This window comes from Nanorana parkeri, unplaced genomic scaffold (genome assembly GCF_000935625.1).
Source record: "Nanorana parkeri isolate BGI_ZX_2015 unplaced genomic scaffold, ASM93562v1 scaffold138, whole genome shotgun sequence".
NCBI classification, from domain to species: domain Eukaryota; kingdom Metazoa; phylum Chordata; class Amphibia; order Anura; family Dicroglossidae; genus Nanorana; species Nanorana parkeri.
The window spans coordinates 1,049,305-1,068,533 of record NW_017306406.1 but is presented as its reverse complement, the minus strand read 5'-3'; the positions used below and the strand labels follow the sequence as shown (position 1 = coordinate 1,068,533).

The following is a 19,229-nucleotide window of genomic DNA, read 5'->3' as shown; positions in this document are numbered from 1 at the left end:
CTCTGCAGGGAGAAGACTGTGAGCTGAGCGATCAGTGGTCAAGTGATCACTCAGCTCTCAGTATAGAGCCAGTATGTGAGAGCTGCAGTGTCACATATCTGTAAAAAAATAAATAAATGATCAAAGCAACTGGACTTGCTGTATTTTTCTTGAACATGTTTTACTGGTCATCTGACCAGCTTTCTCAATTCAGAATGACTTGTATGACAACTTGGGAAGAGTATATTTTATTATTTCAATAATTAAGTAATCAAGGTGATTGTGCCATTGCTGACTCCTCCCAGTTACTCATGACACCCAAGTCCTAATAAAGGGGGAGTTCTTTGATACCCTGAAGCACGTTGACTGTTTCATGTTTTCCTGTTAAGAATTATTACCAATAATAATAATAACAGCTATCTCAGTTGTATATCATGTTAAGAGTACATTATACTCCAAAGAGGCTATATGACTTTGGTAGGAGCTCTAATCCTTGGTGCCCAAGATGTGAGAGGGGGATGGTGACCACTTGCACATGTTGTGGAGATGTCTGAAGTTAATATGTGATTGGGACTCTGTAATTAGCACCCTTAATGCCATTTTTCAGACAGAGACCCCCCTCACTTGCTGGGCTGTATGGATTATGTTTAGAGGTGCACCAAAATGAACATTTTAAAACCGAAACAAAACCGAAATGAAAAAAAACGATGGGCCAAAACCGAAAATGTTTTTTTTTTTTACTTTTTCAAAAAAAATGTTTATAAACTTTACAAAAATGTATGTTATTTTTATTTATTTATTTTTATTAAATATTTTTATTTTTTACTTTACTTGTAGGTGCTTCTGGGAAATATTAGGGATGTAAACAGACCCCTGATATTTCCCTTTTAAAATAGAAAAAGAGATTGAAGACACTGAGTCCCCAACTCTTTTTCTGCAGCCCCTGTTATCAATGAACAGGAATACTCTATAATGAGTGTTCCTATTCATTCATAACTTGTGGACAGATTGTGTTTACTATATCCTCAATCATGAATGAACAGAAGGTGATGTAGATCACTTCCAATTCATTCAAAATTGAGGATATAGTAAACATACTATGTCCTCAATTATTTACAAACACTCAGCGATCACTGATCACTGACTTCTTGTACCTCACTCTGCTTCCTGACACACTGTCACAGGAGGCTGAGCGAGCGGTGCGGGGTGTAGAGCTCGCCGGCCGCTCACAGCACTCTCCTCCTGCACTGCTCGGCTGCCTGTGACACAGAGCAGCGCCCAGCAGGGAGGAAATAAAAGAACGGATGTACCGCTGTCTCGGCAGAAATATGGCACTTTCAGCATTTAGCCCGAAGTGCAATTTTTGAGTGATATGTTTCGGCGCCCGATATATCGGTGCATCCCTAGTTATGTTAGGGGGGAGATGAGTATAAGCTTGTATAGCTAATATTTGATCTGACCATTCCAACATGTCCCTCCCTATTTATCCCATGGCTATTTGACCTAGTATCCAATGATGCTGTGCAGGCCAGATGCTAGTGGTCAACAACCTGTGAAGCTGTACAAGTCACACAGCATCATTGTGTTTGCTTGGACACAGACAGTTCTGGATTGGGTTTACTCGGACATTTGCCAATTCTGTATTTCTTGCTGGGTTTAGCGAACCATCCAAGCAAACCGAACCTAGGCACGTTCGGCTTATCACTAATGGGGAGATGTTCCTTCTCTACCTGTGACATCTGGGTAAGAAATGTGGGGTGAGGCAATCACTGGAACAGGAAGGTACAGACAACAATAAAAATGTTGTCAATAGTGCTAACCTTTCCCTAAAAATACCCATAAATTGTGTTTTGCCTATGTCCCCATTGGAAAGATTTCCCAGAGGGTTTTCAAAACTTGGCATCCAACACCATATTTTTTTTATTTTTTTATTACTACAGTTAGGCTTTAATCAGGTCCTCAGTCACCCAATGTGCATTTTTCATTCAAATAATTGAAGGAGTAGGTTCATGCAGGTGAATACTGTATATCTCACCCAATGCACTCTCCATTTGCTCTACCAGCCCCCACTCTCTTGGGTTATGTGCAGTTGCCCTTTTAGAACCAACGTGAAGGAGAACAAATAGACTCGGCAGCCTTGCTGGCTTTGTAATTTAAAGGTTTCAGAGTCTCCTGTTTAAAAAGTCACCATTTGTAACAGAGATGAATTAGCCTGAGATCGCTTTGGGAGCAGTGTCATCACTTTTTCCTCTGAATTGAACTCTGCATTGCAATTTATTTATGTTTTTGGCAATTTTGTTTGAAACTTATGTCAACAATGCAGCGCGCTGTTCTATTTTTCATGTCCATTTGTCATTGTGATAAAGTTGTTTTTTCTCTATTTGCTTACAACAATTATTTTCAGCCCTTTTTTTTTTTAAATGAGACTGTTTCAGGCTGCAGGAGACAAGGGCTAAGAAGAGTATAACATGGGCACCGCTGACTTTATAGTGTAATGCTGTGGCAGGTGCAATTATGAAGCAGTGGTGGTCAACTTTCTTAATCAAGGGGGGACAAAAGTGTGACCCCGGATATCAAAGATCCACACATAATATTCATTGAATGCAATACTACAGAAAACTGTAAAGACATGCAATATCACATGGTCATAGGCTTCAGACCTGCTGCAGGAGAGGGTTAGTGACTGCAAATATGCTAAAGGAGTTGTTGGATTTTGGAAACATGTTTCAGGCGACAGCCATAGACTGCATAAAAGGAGATAAGTCACCAGCACTCAATCGTTCGGTGACACAATGATTCTGTGTGGCCCTGAAATGTTGGCATTAGGACCTATAGGATGTATAAACAAGATTATGGCGGTTATTAACTATTGAGGATACAGCCATTATTCCCAGATAATTTTTTGTACAAGTCATTCTGAATTGAGAAAGCCGGTTGGATGACCAGTGAAACGTCTTCAAGAAAAATACAGCAAGTCCAGTTGCCTTGACTTATTTTTTACAGAGATAAAGCCGTAGTTTCGGCTGATCCTTCGGCTCTCTGCGGCCGCCAGAGCCCTTCAGTTTCAGCTTGACTGAGCCGAAGCGAGGTGAATGACCTGCCTAATGCCGGCCGTTCGCTCTGCAAATGACAGCTGGGAGGAGCCAACAGTGATCTCCCGGCTGGCTCCGCCCACTTGTAATGGCAGATCAGCGTCCGCAAATGACCTGTGGATGCTGATCTATCATTAAACAATAACAACTGGGCAGAGCAGGCCATGACGTCACGATCGGCTCCGCCCAATTGTTTTTCATTTGGCCGGGACCTGCTAGAGCCTTGGTTCTCAACTGGTGGGTCGTGACCCAAAAGTGGGTTGCGACCCAGTGTTCAGTGGGTCGCCGCATGCTTTCCACTTTTCTAGGTGAGAGGCTCTTCAGCCTCCCCCTGGCGCAGACCTGTCTCAAACCGAGCAGCCATTCAAAATATGCTGCTCGGCACCCCGGGTAAGCTTGAGGTGGGGGGGGATGGGGGTATGGCAGCGAGGGAGCTCCATCCATACATACGTTTTGCTTATAGCTCCCACGCTTGTCCTATAGAGGTACCTGGACCAGAGTAACATCACATTCTGGCTCACGGCACCTCTACAGGCACATATGGGAGCTGTATAAGCAATGTACATATGGATGGAGCTCCATCACAGCACAGCAGCCCACACTGCCGTGCGTTCCATTGCAGTGCGACTTGGGTCAGGACTTAATGACCGAGGACAAATGTGGGTCCTAAGATTACACAAGTTGAGAACCACTGTGCTAGAGGACTCTAGCAGGTGCCGGCCGATAGCAAACAGAGCTAGCTGTCACTGCTAGCTCTGCCCAATTGTTTTTCTTTTTATATCTTTCTTTATTTTTTAATTTTACTATTTGTTTACATTTGTTAAATATTTTTTCTACCTTTTTTTTCCCCCACTCTTTTCACTGATTTTCTATTCTGCTCGGTACCACGGAGGTACCAAGCAGAATAGCCGAGCTGAATGCCGTTCAGTAACATTCGGCTATTGACTCAGGGCAAACTGCAGCGAGTGAGCTGACGGAGCTTTGGTTTGGCCAATCCAGATGTTGAATCGGCTGAGTCGAACTCCCTCTGCACTACAGCTTAGCGGAACATGCAGAGCGTGTTCGCCTGACTGAAAGCAGTCGAAGGAAGCCGATGTACGGCTGATGTACAGCTGAAATCAGCCGCAATCAGCCGCACTGAGCCTGAGTGAATAGCCGAACGTCGTTCGGCTCTGTTCACTTCAGCTTGGTTATTCACTGGGCTGCCTTTGGCAGCTTAGTGAATAACCCTGTATGTTTTCATCTTGACCAACTAAGTGCTGGTGACTTATCTCCCTTTACCTTGGAACCCAACTCGGGGCTATCCACTCTTGTGCACCACCCTATGTACTTTGGTTGCAGCACCCACCGTATGGTGTGCAGCTGGTATCTGCATTACATCATAGACTGGAGAAACATTACATGAGACTGCAATACGTCACTGCTATTACAGCCCCCTTACAGATTAATGCTTTGAATTTTGTATTGCCTATAATCCACAAAATTTACTTGTATCTCCATATAAATTAATAGGAATACAAAACGGCTTGGATCCGATTGATGCAGCTTAAAAGGAGGTCAACTGCAGGTTAGAGAGAGGTCAACTGCCAGTTAAATGTGCCTGTCAATGTAAGCTCAATGCACCTAAAAACAAGCTGCATTTGGCCATCAACTCAAGTCCTTAATGTGCTTTTTAATCTTTGTTGGCAATCTTTTTAAATCTGTGGCTTTCATTAAAATTCTACCTGGTGATTGTGTAAGGGTTCCTGTTTAGGTACTTCCTGTTATAAGGTGACAAAACACTGCCCTTGGCTTCCAATTGCTCTCTTATGCCCTTAGCCTCATACGCTTGTGATGGAGACATTAGGCTGCTGAGCTTTAGCTCGCCCTGCAAAAATGTTCCACTGTTGTCACAATCAGGAAGCTCGTCCAGAGCAATAATGTGCAAACACTGCAGGAGCAAATGCATGTAGACAGGAAGAGGCCGCAGGAGATCAGAAATGAGATGCAAAAAAATGATCAAAAGTGAAAGCAGTATCATCTAAAAGAAAAAAAGTGGCAATTGTTTATGATACACAATGCTTTAACAAACTAAATTGCACCTTGTTAGGGTTTACATCTACCCAGTTCAGGTTAAATACATCCTAGTTGCATTTAATCAATGCAGTAGAAAAGCCTATTCCCTGCCAGCAGCTGCAGAAAAGGAGCCTTGCTCACTGTGGGGAAGCAGTGGTCCAACCTCTGCTACTGAGTCTCCAGCTGCTGAAATCAGACCTACAGTTTTGCAATCAGCAAAGTTCATGCTCCCTGTTGATTGGAGAGCCACTGCTTCCACACAAAGAGAAGAGGTTCTTCTCTGCAGCATACAGGCTTTTCTACTATGGCCATGGCTGATTTCTAAAAACAAACAAACTGTAAGGCATTGCACAGCTTTTGTTTTTCATACACCTGGAATGAATTTAGATCAATTGGTACTTTACACTGACAACTTGCAGCAATGGCATCTGCTGGGAACCTAATTTAAAGTCTCTCCAGGACACCATCAGTAAATACAGAGTTATCTATTTAATTCTTCATCATACAGTACAGGACACAGGCTGAATCAAAGTAGTCTGGGTAATATGGTGGTACTGCCAGGTGACTGGATACTGGCCAGAGCTGTAGGATCCTACATCCTATCTTAGATCCCTTCTACATTCCCTAGTTTTTTTTGTTGCTAGTGCCCATAGATGATGCACATGTATAGTATCTGAGAGAATGTTAGCTAAATGTTACCTGATGGTGTCTTCATTCAAGCATCTTTGGCTGCACACAGCCACAGAAGCGATGGAGCAATTTCTGGATTGGGGCACCACGCAGGAGCATACAAGGCCATGCACGGACCCCACAAGGACAACATTAGAAGATATGGGGCTGGCCTGTAATGTAGCTCCATCCTGTATGAGACATCCACATTGGAACATACAGGTGAAACTCGAATAATTAGAATATTGTGCAAAAGTAATTGCAGTAAGTGCTGCAAAAGGGGCCCAAACCAAGTACTGAGTACATATGCATGCTTGTACTTTTCAGAGGTCCGATATTGTTCTATGAACAATCCTTGTTTTATTGATTGCATGTAATCTACTTTTTTGAGGTTGTGGATTTGGGGTTCTTGGGGTTTTCATGAGTTGTAAGCCATAATCATCACAATAATTTTTTTTACAAATTCTTTATTTAAAGAAGTTTTTCACAATTTTCCAGGGGTAACATAATAGGGGAAAAGGGAAGTACAGATAATAAAAAATAAAATAAAAATACAAAGTCAGAAATTTTCTTGGCGCGTGGGAAGAGAGAGGAGAATGGAGGAAATCTCCCCTGCAGACAGGGCCGCGGCTGTGTCCGAGTGTGGCTGTGAGGACGTGGTAAGCGGGATGACCGGGTCCTCGATTGGGCTGGGACCGGGGGTAGAGGAGGATGCCCGCAGCAGAATGGAGGCGTCCGGGGCGTGGGCGTCACAGGGGTGGGATGGAGAAGCATGTCCCGAGGCCTTACCCTGCATGGCAGACGCCATGGCCGTCCTGGAGGAGCTGCGGGTTGTCGGCGCTGGGGATGAGAGGTAGCGCTGCAGAGAGGTCTGTGAGCGCTGGCTGTTGTCAGAGCGAGTTTTGCCCTTAAACGACTTCAATAACGGGTTGAAAAGATGTCTCGATCAGCTGAAAAAGTCTCTTGGGGTAGCAGAGCTCAAGCAATGTGCTTCCTCACGCCGCCATAGCCAAGCCACGCCCCATAATCATCACAATTATGACAAATCACGGCTTGAACTATCTTGCTTTGCATGTAATAAGTCTCTCTCATATATTAGTTTCACCTTTTAAGTTGCATTAGTGAAATAAATGAACTTTGCACGATGTTCTAATAATTCGAGTTTCACCTGTAGTTGCAGTGTGTTGGGTTAGCTGCATGGTGAGACCCATTTTGGGAGTATGCTCATCCAAAGCCAGTTTTAGTTCCTATATTAGTGAGGGTGCTGCAGACTTTCTCCCATAATCTAAAACATTCTGGTAGGATGTTCGGCTTCTGGCTAACATAACATTGTGTTTGTTTCTGCCACTAGCACTGTTCTGATTGCCGCAGTCTCTGCACGGTGCTGTGGAACATTGTCACTATACAGTATATCAGAAGACCTGATGCCCTCTAAAACCTTTTAAATTGATTTTTTTTTTCTTTTCTTTTTTTCAGAAATTGAAAAAATACAGAAGGGGGAAGAGAACACAGACAGCACTGACGAAGACCAATATATTGATGTGGTGATTAATAAGAACATGAAGCTGGCACAAAAAGTACTAATCCCTATTAAACAGTTTCCTAAAGTAAGTATTGTACTTTATCTTCTTTCCTAGTGAAATGCAAACCGTTCTACTGCCCTATCATGTCGTTTACTTTACCTGTGTGAAGCCCAACATCAGCAGAGATAGGTTGAAGCCTCTGTTGATTTTTTAATACCATTTCTTTACCTATTGGGGAGATTAAGGCCTAGTTCAGATGGGAGGCCTACACTGCTGTTTGAGAAACGATCTGCAGTGGATCACTTTTCAGAGGAAGGTGGAGCAGCAGCTGCCCAGCGTTAAGGAGACAATGCTGCCACCTCCTGAATGCAGTTTTTTCATCCCAGTGGGGATTTTCTATTGCAATAATGCGCCCCAACCATGTACTCGCAAAGTTGCAGTGAGGACCCATTGCAATGATCGCGTTTGACAAGCAGCATGCCTGTCAAGCATGACATGCTATATATTTTTTGCCGCACTGCAACACAAAGAATGGGAATGTATACAGCGCTATTCAGCCGCAGTGCTGACATTGCCTCAGGTACCTGGGGGGCAGTAAAACCAATCATCAACTTTCTGGTTTTACTGCCCCCTTACCACTTGTGTAAACAAGGCCTTACTGGCAGGAAATTAATGGAAAACAGGAAGACAAAAATACATTTCTAGTGGCATGAAGAAGGTTAGAACTTCCAAAAATATTTTGATTGTTGTCCATACCTCCATGTATTGGAGACAACAACCCATTTTTCTTCCACTGGTGCTATAGGGGCATAGACAGAAATAATCTGAAAGATTGAATTTGAACTTTTCCCACTGTGTTAATTTAAAATTTTAGCTCTCAGGAGCAGGGCCCTCCTAATACTCTTGTATTGTCTCCCTTTATGTTGGTGATGCTCAAACTGTTAGCTGTATACATTGTGGTAACTCATGCATTGCTGCAATGCACAGAAATGCACCATACATGCATTAGTGCATTCATTCTTGTTGGCACCCTAACATACCACAATGCATGGTAACACACTGCCAGGCAGTGCCTTAAGAAAAAATAGTGGAGGCCTGGTTTTCAGTCCATTGCTGCATGTTCGAATCCCACTCGAATGAATGAATGAATGCAATGCACATTAATGTGCAACATAGTGCCTATTAACACACATGTGTTAAATGCAGTGCAATGGACAGGCTTGGTGTAAATGGACTTTCTATGCAAATTTAAGGAAATAAACTGCTGGCTTTGAGGGGATTTTGAAGCTTTTTTTCTTTTGCACTTTTTTTGCATATTCAAGCTTGAGTGTTTCTGTTTTAGCCAATGAAAAGGTAGATACTAGGAGGAGAAGGAAATGGTTTTTGGCATCAGCAAATAAGTGTTCTAGCTTTTTTTTAGTGAAAGGTTAATTTTAATGAATAACGGCACCTTTGTGGCAATAGTGAAAATTAAGATATCTGATGCTCCTTTAGCCTGACTGATCTCTAATGTACCTTTCACATAAACATTTGGCTCTACTGGTGGGCTGCTTGTTCTTAAAGTACATCTAAACCCAATATTTTAAAACCTGCAGCTTTCATTAAAATAATACCTGTGATCCTGATATGAAGGCCTTTGTTTAGCAAATCCATCTTATGGTTTGACAACTGTCCCTGAGTTATGATCCTGCTTTGTCACCCTGTCACATGCACCCCTGGTGGAGACTGAAAGAATCCGTGTCACTTCACATTGCATAAGCATGGACTACCATTGACACTACTGATGCTGGAGGGAGTGCATGTAGACAGAAAATGGCTGAAAGAGGCTGAAGGGGATCAACATTGGGGTAGAAAAAAGATTGAAAAAAATTCGGTGGGGGGGGGGGGGTTAGTGGTCAAGGCTGCGCCCTAGGCGGCTGCCTAGTTTGCCCAGTGGCAGCACCGGCCCTGCTAAAATGTATAATTGTATATTAATATATTTGGGGAATAAAATATGCTTGCTACATTTAATTTGAGGGGGTTGATGTTATTTAGAGAAGTCAATGATGGTTAAGGCTAGGGATGTCCCGATGCCACTTTTTTAAGTCCAAGTACAAGTACTGGCCCTCATGTACTTGCCGATACCAATTACCGATACTTTTCCTATGGGGCCCAGTGATTTCCTGCTCCAGGTCGCCGGCCAACTACATTAGACCCCCACCTGGAGCTCCGCCCACAGCAGTGACGTGACACTCCTCCAGCTTTCCCAGAGGACCCCAGCCACCACGGCACGGAAGGTAAGAAAAAAAAACAAAACAAAAAAACAGCGCAAGCTTCGGCGCTATGCATCGGGGCATTTTGACAAGTACAAGTACTTGTCAAAATGCCCTGTATCGGGCCCGATGCCGATGCTAGCATCGGTATCGGGACATCCCTAGTTAAGGCTCTGGGTGTACTTGCAGATTGTAGTCTTCTTGTCATTATGCAGTGTCAATGAGTAAGATGTCAGCAGCACTAAACTGGAAGAAAGGTTAAAAAATTCCTTGGAAATAAAAAGTGTGCAATTGTTTAGACATTGAGCTTGCTAAAACACCATGTATCAGTTAGGGTTTAGATCTCCTTTAATCTCAGCACTGTAGGTAGGTGTGAGACCCAAGGTGATGAATGTAAAAAGAATGTAGACAAAGGCCTGCGGGAATTGTTATATTGGTTTTCACTAGTAGTAGTTAGTCACATTCAACTGGACTTGTTCTTTAATGTTAGAGACAATTCAAAGCTTGTCCAAGCCACCTCTTCAGTTTTAATAAGTGTTACAAACATGCCCAAGTATTTATATAAACACAGGTAGCACAGACCCCTAATTCAATCATGCTAGATATTGATGGAATACCCATCCATGAACAAGGCTGGGGGCCTTCAGCACCATCTGCTTTCTACATATAACATAATTTATCCAGGTCATGGAACAGGAAGTAGTATGTAATCACATGGAACTGGGCTTGTTCTTTAAAGGAGAACTATGAGGTGAGTGCTTTTCACTCACCTCATAGTTCTAGCCGACCTGTGACAATGAGACTGTCGCAAGTCAGGTTAGTAGATCGGGAGGTGAGCGAACACATACCGGCGTTCGCTCACCTCTCGATCCTGTCACGGCTCTCTGCCGTGACAGGGGAGGGGCTGGATTCCCCCCTCCCCGCTCCGATCCTCCAGTGCTGACTGGCGGAACGGACGGGGGAGGGGGCGGGTACAGCTGGCTCTGCCTCTAGATAGTCAGTCAGTCAGTCAGTCAGTCAGTCAGTCACGCAGCTGGGCGGATCCCGGCACAATTGTCGTGATCCGCTTCAGCTGCGGCGTCTCAGTATACCGCGAGCTACAGCTCGCTGTATACTGAGCCTAGGGTGACGGGAGGACGCTAGTTTGTGTCCTCCCGTTACCCTAAGGAGAACTATGGGGAAAAGCCTTAACCCCATAGTTCTCCTTTAATGTTGTATATATTTTATAGCTTACTCAAGCCACTTCAGTTCTAAGGGTCAGGAACATAACCCAGCATTTATATTCACACGGGTAGTAAAGACACACTAATCGAATCACCATGGAATTAGTTTTTCTGCCCTCAGTGGTAGGAAGTCTACAATCATTTGATTTACATGGCTGAATGTGGGAATTGTTAAATCCTCGGGGTAGAGCTGTTAAAATTACATTATCTGTGGAAGACAGATGGTGTTAAAGGCCCCCACACCTGTTCAGGGATGGCTGTTCCAACAACACCTGCATTGATATATTCCATGGTGATGAGATTATGGTGTCCGTGCTTCCTGTGTGGATAAAAATAATGGGGATGTACACTCATTAGAACTAAAGAAGTGGCTTGGATCAGCTAAGAAACCTATTCAGCATTACAGAACAAGTCCAGTTGAATGTGATTAACTACTACTAGCTATACAACCTGGATAGATGAGAACCTTCACAGATAAATTGCTTTCCTTTCTGTGGTAATGCTATATTGGTGTCCACTAGTAGTAGTTAGTCACATTCAGCTGGACTTGTTCAGTAATGTTGAAGACCCGGCCTGCGCTGCTGAATTGAAAAATTGCTGGCTGAAGTTCAATTCAGAAACTAAGACGTTCAGCAGTGCTACTCTCATAGGCCTCCGCAGTGCTCTGTGGTTCCACTTGCTTACCCCCACATCACCACAGGACACAGTAATGACTCAGTGGTCAGTTGGAGGAGCCAGTGAGCACTGCATGGGACCGGGACATCAACCATTTCTGAAGCATCAGATTCTGAGAAAGACTTCAAATGGCCAATTTTGTTTTTTTTACAGGTACAACCTTTCGGGAGTTTTAAATTGTTGACAGGGTTTCTTTAAAGTAGACCTAACATCAGATATATTTTCTTCATGTTAAGTGCATACATGCCAAGCAATGTGTATGTGTTACACTTCCAGATATTTATTACCTCTCAAAGACATCTCCGTGCTTCCCCTGACAATGCCTTCATCTGCTTTTTCCCCAGGATGGAGCAATCTTTGTTCAGACATCATCCAGTCCTGTTGTTATACACTATGACATATCAGGAATGTATTCATGCAGGTTTCTAATGTGACTGAAAGGTCCACTTTAAGAGGTCACGGAAGCCTTCCTTGTATCTGCCCGCTCTAATTGCAGCTCTGGCACAGACCCCCCTCCCCTCCTTTCCTTACCCACTGCTTTTCATTTTCATTAAACCTTATGAGCAGTGGTCTTGCTGTGTGCACATTGGCTTGGGTTATTATCCTTCTGTGGCAGGATTCACCTCTCTGCTGCGACCTTATCGTAGAGGTTTGGATGCTGTGTCAGATGGGCCTCATGCCAAGCCTTGTCAGCCGGCTCACTCTGAATCCTCTATCTGTACTCTGTAGATCACAGAGCAGCCTCAGCTAAGCTGCCAGTAATTGGTTGGTTTTATTACGCCGTGTTGCTGAAATTGGTGAAAGGATATTGCTTACATATTGCCATTTTTACAAGTCTTTTTTTTTTCTTTGTCTTCCTACAGTTTAACTTTGTTGGTAAACTCTTGGGTCCCCGTGGCAATTCTTTAAAAAGATTGCAAGAAGACACACTGACAAAGATGTCCATACTGGGAAAGGGGTCCATGAGGGATAAAGCCAAGGTAAAGTCATGCTCAATCCAAAATCCAAAACCACCAGAAACCTATTATTAATTGTTATCAGCTATTGCAGGTTGTGAACAGGCTGCAGACATACCAGAGAGTGCTGAAGACATTAAAAGTTGTATTTTCAATTGCATTTGGGAAAACCACTTATAACATTTGTTGTGTTGACCTATTTCAATTGCTTTTGTTTGATGTGTTCACCATCATTATTACTAATGTTTATTTTAGATATTAATCTAATTTTACAATTATATCACAACTTTTGCACTTTACAATAACGCGCCAGGCCAGCAATTTCATAGCTCATTTGTTTTAAAGGTCCATGCACAAAGGTTATCATCCTAAACTTTGGTTTACTGCTTAGTAGTAAACCTGGACAACTATGTGCATATCAGATGTCCTGAAAGCCCTTCAATGTGAGTCTGTCAGTTCTTTCAAAGTTCAAAAGTTCTGGCTCAGAGCAAATATAAAAAGATCCCCATTATAACCTAGAAGACTCACCTTTGTCTGTCTCTCTGAACCTGGTTTCATTTTGGCTTGACTTCCTTGACTTTAGGACTAAGCTCTGCCCACCTGCCACCTCCTTGTCTAATTAGAGTTCCTCAAAGCTTGCATTGGATGGAGGATGGCAGATGGTTGGGGCTTAAAATCAGAGAACGTTAGCCTTTTGTAACTAAGTGAAGACATTTTCAGAAGAGCACATCTAGAAGAGTTATCTGACCTGTATAGTTAATAGCAGGTACCCCTCAGTGCCTGTTTTTGCACAGATTTTTAAGTTTACAATGGCTGACAGGTTCTTAAATTGTATCATTAGCTAAAACTTTTATTTAGATAGAGTAGGGAAGTGTTAGAACCTTTTTTTTATTTTTTTTTATTATGGTCCGTTTCTCCGGGGAGATTCACCTGCTTTGTTTGTCATCCAACGATTAAGCCCATTGGGTGAAACACATCAGTCAATTCTGATGAGGGAGAGAATGTATCTGACCTATCTGGTACCAATAAAACTTGTTGCAGTTCAGCAAAAACACAGTGGAGTGTGGTTCTGTATTTGTATGCTTGGAGGGGAGAAGGCAGAGAGCATGTGCATCTGTGGCCGGTTACTGGATATGTTTTAGCTATACATACACTTCAATCACCTCTAATACTCTACATCTGAACTTGCACCTTTAATGTAACCTTGCCTTGCATATTCAGACAAGCAACCTTTTAAAGGAATAATAAAAGCCACGTGCAAAGAATTTGAATTAAAAAGAGCATTTACATTAATGAATATGTCATAGCTAAACCAGAAGAAGAGGATTAGTTCCCATGATGCAGTAGTAGCCTCCCCGGTTATTATACAGGCTGTGCTATCAGTCATTGTAGGGGGTGAGAATAGACCTTCTTTAGGTTGTCAGCTACTGCTTCATTGTTATGAACGTGAGAAAAGAGTAAAACTTTTGTTGGTTGTATTTTAGACTAGTCTTCATTGAGCTTTTTTTTTTTTTTTGGAAACCAGTAACAATGTTTCTATAGTTTGGGTGATTTAGCATAGTAAGATAACTTGTTTCTATTTCCTGCTGCAGGAAGAAGAGCTCAGAAAAAGTGGAGAAGCAAAATACTTCCATCTTAATGATGACCTTCACGTGCTCATTGAGGTCTTTGCACCTCCGGCAGAAGCCTATGCCAGGATGGGGCATGCTTTGGAAGAAATCAAGAAGTTCCTTATACCTGTAAGTGTCTGGAGGGTTTTTATTGCTTGTATTTTTTGACCTATGTAAGTGAATCAGGGATCAGATATAAGTTGATTGGTTCAAATACTGGAGGTTTGAATAGGATCTCTCAGGTTTGAGGACACCCTAATATTCTCACATTCTACCTCAACCAAAGGTGCACCAATTCGCTGCTCCAGGAACTTACGTTCTGAAGGAATCTTTTTAAATCTCTGACTAATTTTCTTCCATGCTCCCAAAGTCTGCATTTCCACATCAATGTAATTGTATAAAACAAACTCATAACAACAATTGACAGGGTACAGAATTAAACCCAATATTGCACATGTCTTGCTGTTTAAGCAAGGATTTTCCACCAGTTTGCTTATACCCTGACCTGGGAAAGACCAGAGACCAAAGAGTAGGTTGGGACTAACTGCAGACGTAACCCCCTAATTGAATGGCCTTTCGTTTGCTCATTGTATTTCTTTTTTCATTATGTTGCATCTCAATGTTGCTCATCTCATGCAGCCTTTTTGCAGCCAACTCCTGTCTACATGCAGTCGAGAGTTGGCTGCGTGGCATATTTCAGGGTGGGTTTTCTGATGGTGACCGCAGTGGACTGTGCCGGTGTAATGTGTGTTGAAACGACCATATGGAGGTTCCACCGGAAGCCCATGTGTTATGGTAAGCTCAGAGTACCCGTCAGGGTTTACCGTTCTCCTCTGAGAATCCCAGCCAGGATTTCCAGAAGATCCGCTACTAATAGATCTCACAGGGTCCAGGCCACTATGGCTAGTAATAGTAAAAGATTCCAGACCAGGACTTCCAGTGCACCCTGAGGCTGGTCATGTCGTCTCTGACTGACAGATATTTAAGCACTAGCTCTGCAAGGAGCAGCAAGGTGCTGTGTCTTTTTGCCAGCTTCCTGTTCGTCTAAGAGCTTATACTTCTGTTATTTTGTCGTTGCTGACCTGGACCACCTGACCCTTCTTCGCTTGCTGCCCGCCCTGATCTTCTGCCTGGACCTGACTTTGCTCTTGTCTCCTGCGTTTATTCTTTGATTAATCGTGGCTGACCTGGGACCATCTGCCCACTCTCTGCTAGCTGCCTGCCTTGAACTCTGCCTGGATCTGACTACTGTCTCCTCATTGGAGCCCTCCTGTTCTCGTCCATCCCTAGGGATTGCAACCTGGTACCAGCAAGCAGCCAAGCCCATCTCCACCATCAGGAGCTCTGGTGAACACCAGCTGTTACTTAGACTCCGCCCCTCAGGGAAGGCGGTGTCACCCTCACACCATGTGACAAGGTGACAACACAGAAACACAATTGGAAGATAGGGACAAAGCGTTGAGACCCTAAAAAAGATAGTGCCTCTACGAGGACCTTGATGGCATGATCACCAGCTATTCTTTTAATGAAAACGGCAGATTCAAAGATAATAAAAATGAATTAACATGTTAAAGCTCCTTTGGTATTTTAGTGATGTAGCTATTGGACACACAAGGAGGGAATTGTTTTAAATGAGTCAGCCGACTCAAAGACTTGCATTGTGAAAATTACAAACTATACATAGAAACAGGGTTTTTTAAAACAATAATAAACCAAGAACATGATTTTTATCATAAAAGCATCCAAAGAGTTGGATCCATGCTGCTTACTGCTAGACCAAGGTTTATTATAAACAAATGCACGTCTCAAGATAAGGAACGTGATGCATTTCGCATACAGAATGCTTAGTTGGCGATCTGTGCTCGACCGGTCGCCAGTTTATTACACCGTTATGCAGTACAGTCTCTTGAAGCTTAAGAGGAACCAACTGCACAGGCAATAGTGAGTCTTGATTTTTTATCAAGTCAGTGACATAGACACCCAAAGAAGGATCCTCCTCTGCAGTGATGAAAATAAAAGACCCAGACATCACGTGACCATGGATAAAGGTAAGTAAACATGGGTTTTAGTTTAGGATTTTTTTAATTACAATCTTAGAAATTAGGTTGGGAAAGGACTTACGCCCAGTAGCGCGGCTTTTAACATTTCAAAGGCTTTTTATTCCTTTTAAAATGAGTAGAAGACATCAATTTAACATTAAATGCAAGCAAAATCTCAATTATCCAACCCAAGAAAACAGATTGTGGAGCTAAATTGCCCCTTGAGTGCATTTTCTTCTCTTTGCTCATTTCAACTAGTGATTTTTACTCTCTGTTCTCGATTCATTTTTTTTTTTTTTATTCTTTTTTTGCAGAGGATGGTCTCTTCATCTCTCTACCTACAGAATGTAGACTATCCAGCTAAGATTTTTAACCGTTTAATTTGTGAGAGGAATTCTTTTATTCTGCCATTTGTTACATTTTAACGTGATTACGGCACAGGTAGATCAGGAGAAAGCCCCTGCTGTGAATGTTTCTTTGAAGACCAGTTTCCGATTAGTTTGTAATAAAAAGCTTTTAAAGAAGAAAGCTACGCAGGCTTTCACTCAATCACATGTCACAGGCTGGATTAAACCGGCGCTCTTCCAGTTTATTGAAAAATGCTTCCAGTCTAATGGGCAAATGAGGTCAGGAAAGTCTAAATAGGCAATCTGGCAAACACCACATCAGGGAAGTTTCCAAATTAGCCTTCAGCTCTTCTGGAGGGGCTTCTGACTTGGGTGGTTATAGTGGGCAGGATTTTTTTTTTTTGGTGGTGCTTAAACAATGCCTATACTACATGTCCAAAAACTAGTGGACACCTGACCATCAGACCTCTATGATCTGGACTTCCCATTTCGGAACCATGGGAATCAATATGGAGTCAGCCCCCTTTGTGATGATAACAGCCTCCAATCTTCTAGGAATACTTCCTATAAAATTTTGGAATGTTTTTGTGGGAATTTGTGTACATTCAGCCAAAGGAGCATTTGAGAAGTCCGGTATTGATGTTGAAGGAGAAGACCTGGCTTTCAGCTGACATTTCAATTGATACCAAAGGTGTTCAGTATCGTTGGGGTCATGACTTTGTGCAGAACAATTGTGTTCCCCCACATCAAACTCTGAACCATCAAACCAACATTAAACCATATGTTCATGGAGACTGCTTTGTGCATAGGGGCTCAGTCATGCGGGAACAGAAAAGGGCCTTCACCAGACCGTTGCCACAAGCAGGGGTATATCTGCCGTGAGTCAAACAAGGCGTTTGACTTGGGTGGCAGTTTTCAGGGGAGTGGCAAAAATGCTGCCCCCATAAGAGTTAGGCAGCCGAGAGGAGGCGGCATCAAAAGACGGAGTCGGCCAGAAGGCAGAGAAGCAGGGGAGGGGGGGGGGTCAGGGCACCATCACGCCATAGGAAGCCTGGTCGGGTTGCGGAGGAGGCCGGGTCCTACAGCACCAGTCCAGCGGTGGAGGAGGCTGGGGACCAAGCAGCAGGTAAGAGGATCAGACTGCTGCTAAAGGGACCCTGCAGAGCCCAACATGGATTCTGCACAGCGCACCTGAGAGTGTCGGGTGGGCTGTGCAGGATCTGTGGTGGGCTCTGTGGGGTCTATGGTGGGCAGAGCACCACACATCCTGCACGGATTTGCAGGGTCTCAGGAGGGGTGTGCATGATCTGTGGTGGGCTCTGCAGGGTCTCAGGGGAGCTTTGCAGGATCTGTGGTGGGTTCTATGGCAGAGCCCACCACAAATGCTGCACAGCCCCCCTGAGATCCTTCAGATTTAGTGTGGAGGGGTGCCCTAGTTTCGTCTTGTCTAGGGCAGCCCCAAACCAAAATACACCACTAGCCACAAGGTTGGAAGCACACAATTGCCTAAAATGTCTCGGTATGCTAAAGCATTACCGATCACTGGAAGCATCTGAACTCAATAATTTGTAGGGGTATCCACCTACTCTCCGCTATATTGGTAGGTGTGATGGTCAGAAACATTTGGCCACATGTGAGGGGAACTCTGGTCACCAAGTGGCATCCAATCGAAATGTGTCTTTTCTTTTTGCCTTAGTCACCTGGAGAAAATCCCCGCCACCTTGTCATATAAGTGCCCATATAATGATGTTGTATATTTTCTTATTTTGTGCTATCAAGGACCTGGATATGAACGTGTTAACTTCTTTTTTTTTTATTGTAAACCAGTTCACATAACTAGTCCCGTTTGTCCTTAAAGTGAATCCTAGCTTTCCAGGAACCTCGGAGCAATTCATCGACTTGCATAAACCTGTTTAGTGATTGTTAGTCCTAAAGGGGCCTGAGAGCGGGGGTAAAGGGGATATACATGCATGCTTTAGGAACACCAGGTATCAATGCATTCTCAAGAATGCTTTATCAACCGATCTCTGTATTCAAGTATTCTGCATCTGTTCCTTCCATCCAAATAAAAGATAATGTATCTTACAGACTTCCCTGACCGTTATGACACGTAGTAAAACAAAATGAATGATTATTCAAGGACGGAACATTTTGACTTACCAGTACAGAATAGAAAGAGAATTGTATTTAATGCTTGGGTGTCCTTGAAATGTTGGATCATCTTACGAAGCTCCTTGTGTTTTGCTTTTTTTTCCCTTCTGGATACAAGGGCACCCTTTCTCAACTTGTGAAAAAAGAAAGTCACGTGGCAACAGATAATACACTCTGCATTATGCAATGAAAATGATTAATTGTATTCTCAGGATGTAATTAACTGAGTTTTCCTAGCTGCTTCATTAATGTTTACGCAGTAACCTTTCTGATAAGGGCAAAGGGGGCTGATTGTATATAGACTTGGCAAACAGAATGAGGTTTGCAGCTCCCTGTTTGCTGTCTTTGTGTCAGAATTCATCAACCATTTGTATCTATGAAGACATTTGTATTAATAAAGATGCTGCACATTATGGCAGATTTAGCCCCTAGTGTGCCCATCTCCATGTATGCGAGGTCCATACTATCTTTTATTGATCTTTCTGCTGCCGCTGACATCTTTTCCTGATCATCTTCACTCGGCTTCTTCTTACTTCAGCTGTTGGGTGCCCGCTGATGTAACTCATTCACATGCACGCTGCAATGCAGCTACATTGTCTTCTCTTAAGTCACTCTGCATCTTACAGGTGTGCAAAAAAAAACAACATACATATATATA

General features: G+C 43.1%; 1 protein-coding gene across 2 annotated transcripts in view; it reads left to right on the top strand.

Moving 5' to 3' along the window:
• KHDRBS3 (KH RNA binding domain containing, signal transduction associated 3) overlaps window positions 1–19,229 on the top strand; it is a 94,959-nt gene that overhangs the window by 47,342 nt on the left and 28,388 nt on the right. For both annotated transcript variants that reach the window (XM_018554004.1, XM_018554006.1), the window contains exons 2-4: window positions 7,272–7,402; window positions 12,332–12,448; window positions 14,017–14,163. In XM_018554004.1, the coding sequence (XP_018409506.1) occupies window positions 7,272–7,402; window positions 12,332–12,448; window positions 14,017–14,163 (395 nt within the window). The remainder of the gene's footprint in view (window positions 1–7,271; window positions 7,403–12,331; window positions 12,449–14,016; window positions 14,164–19,229) is intronic.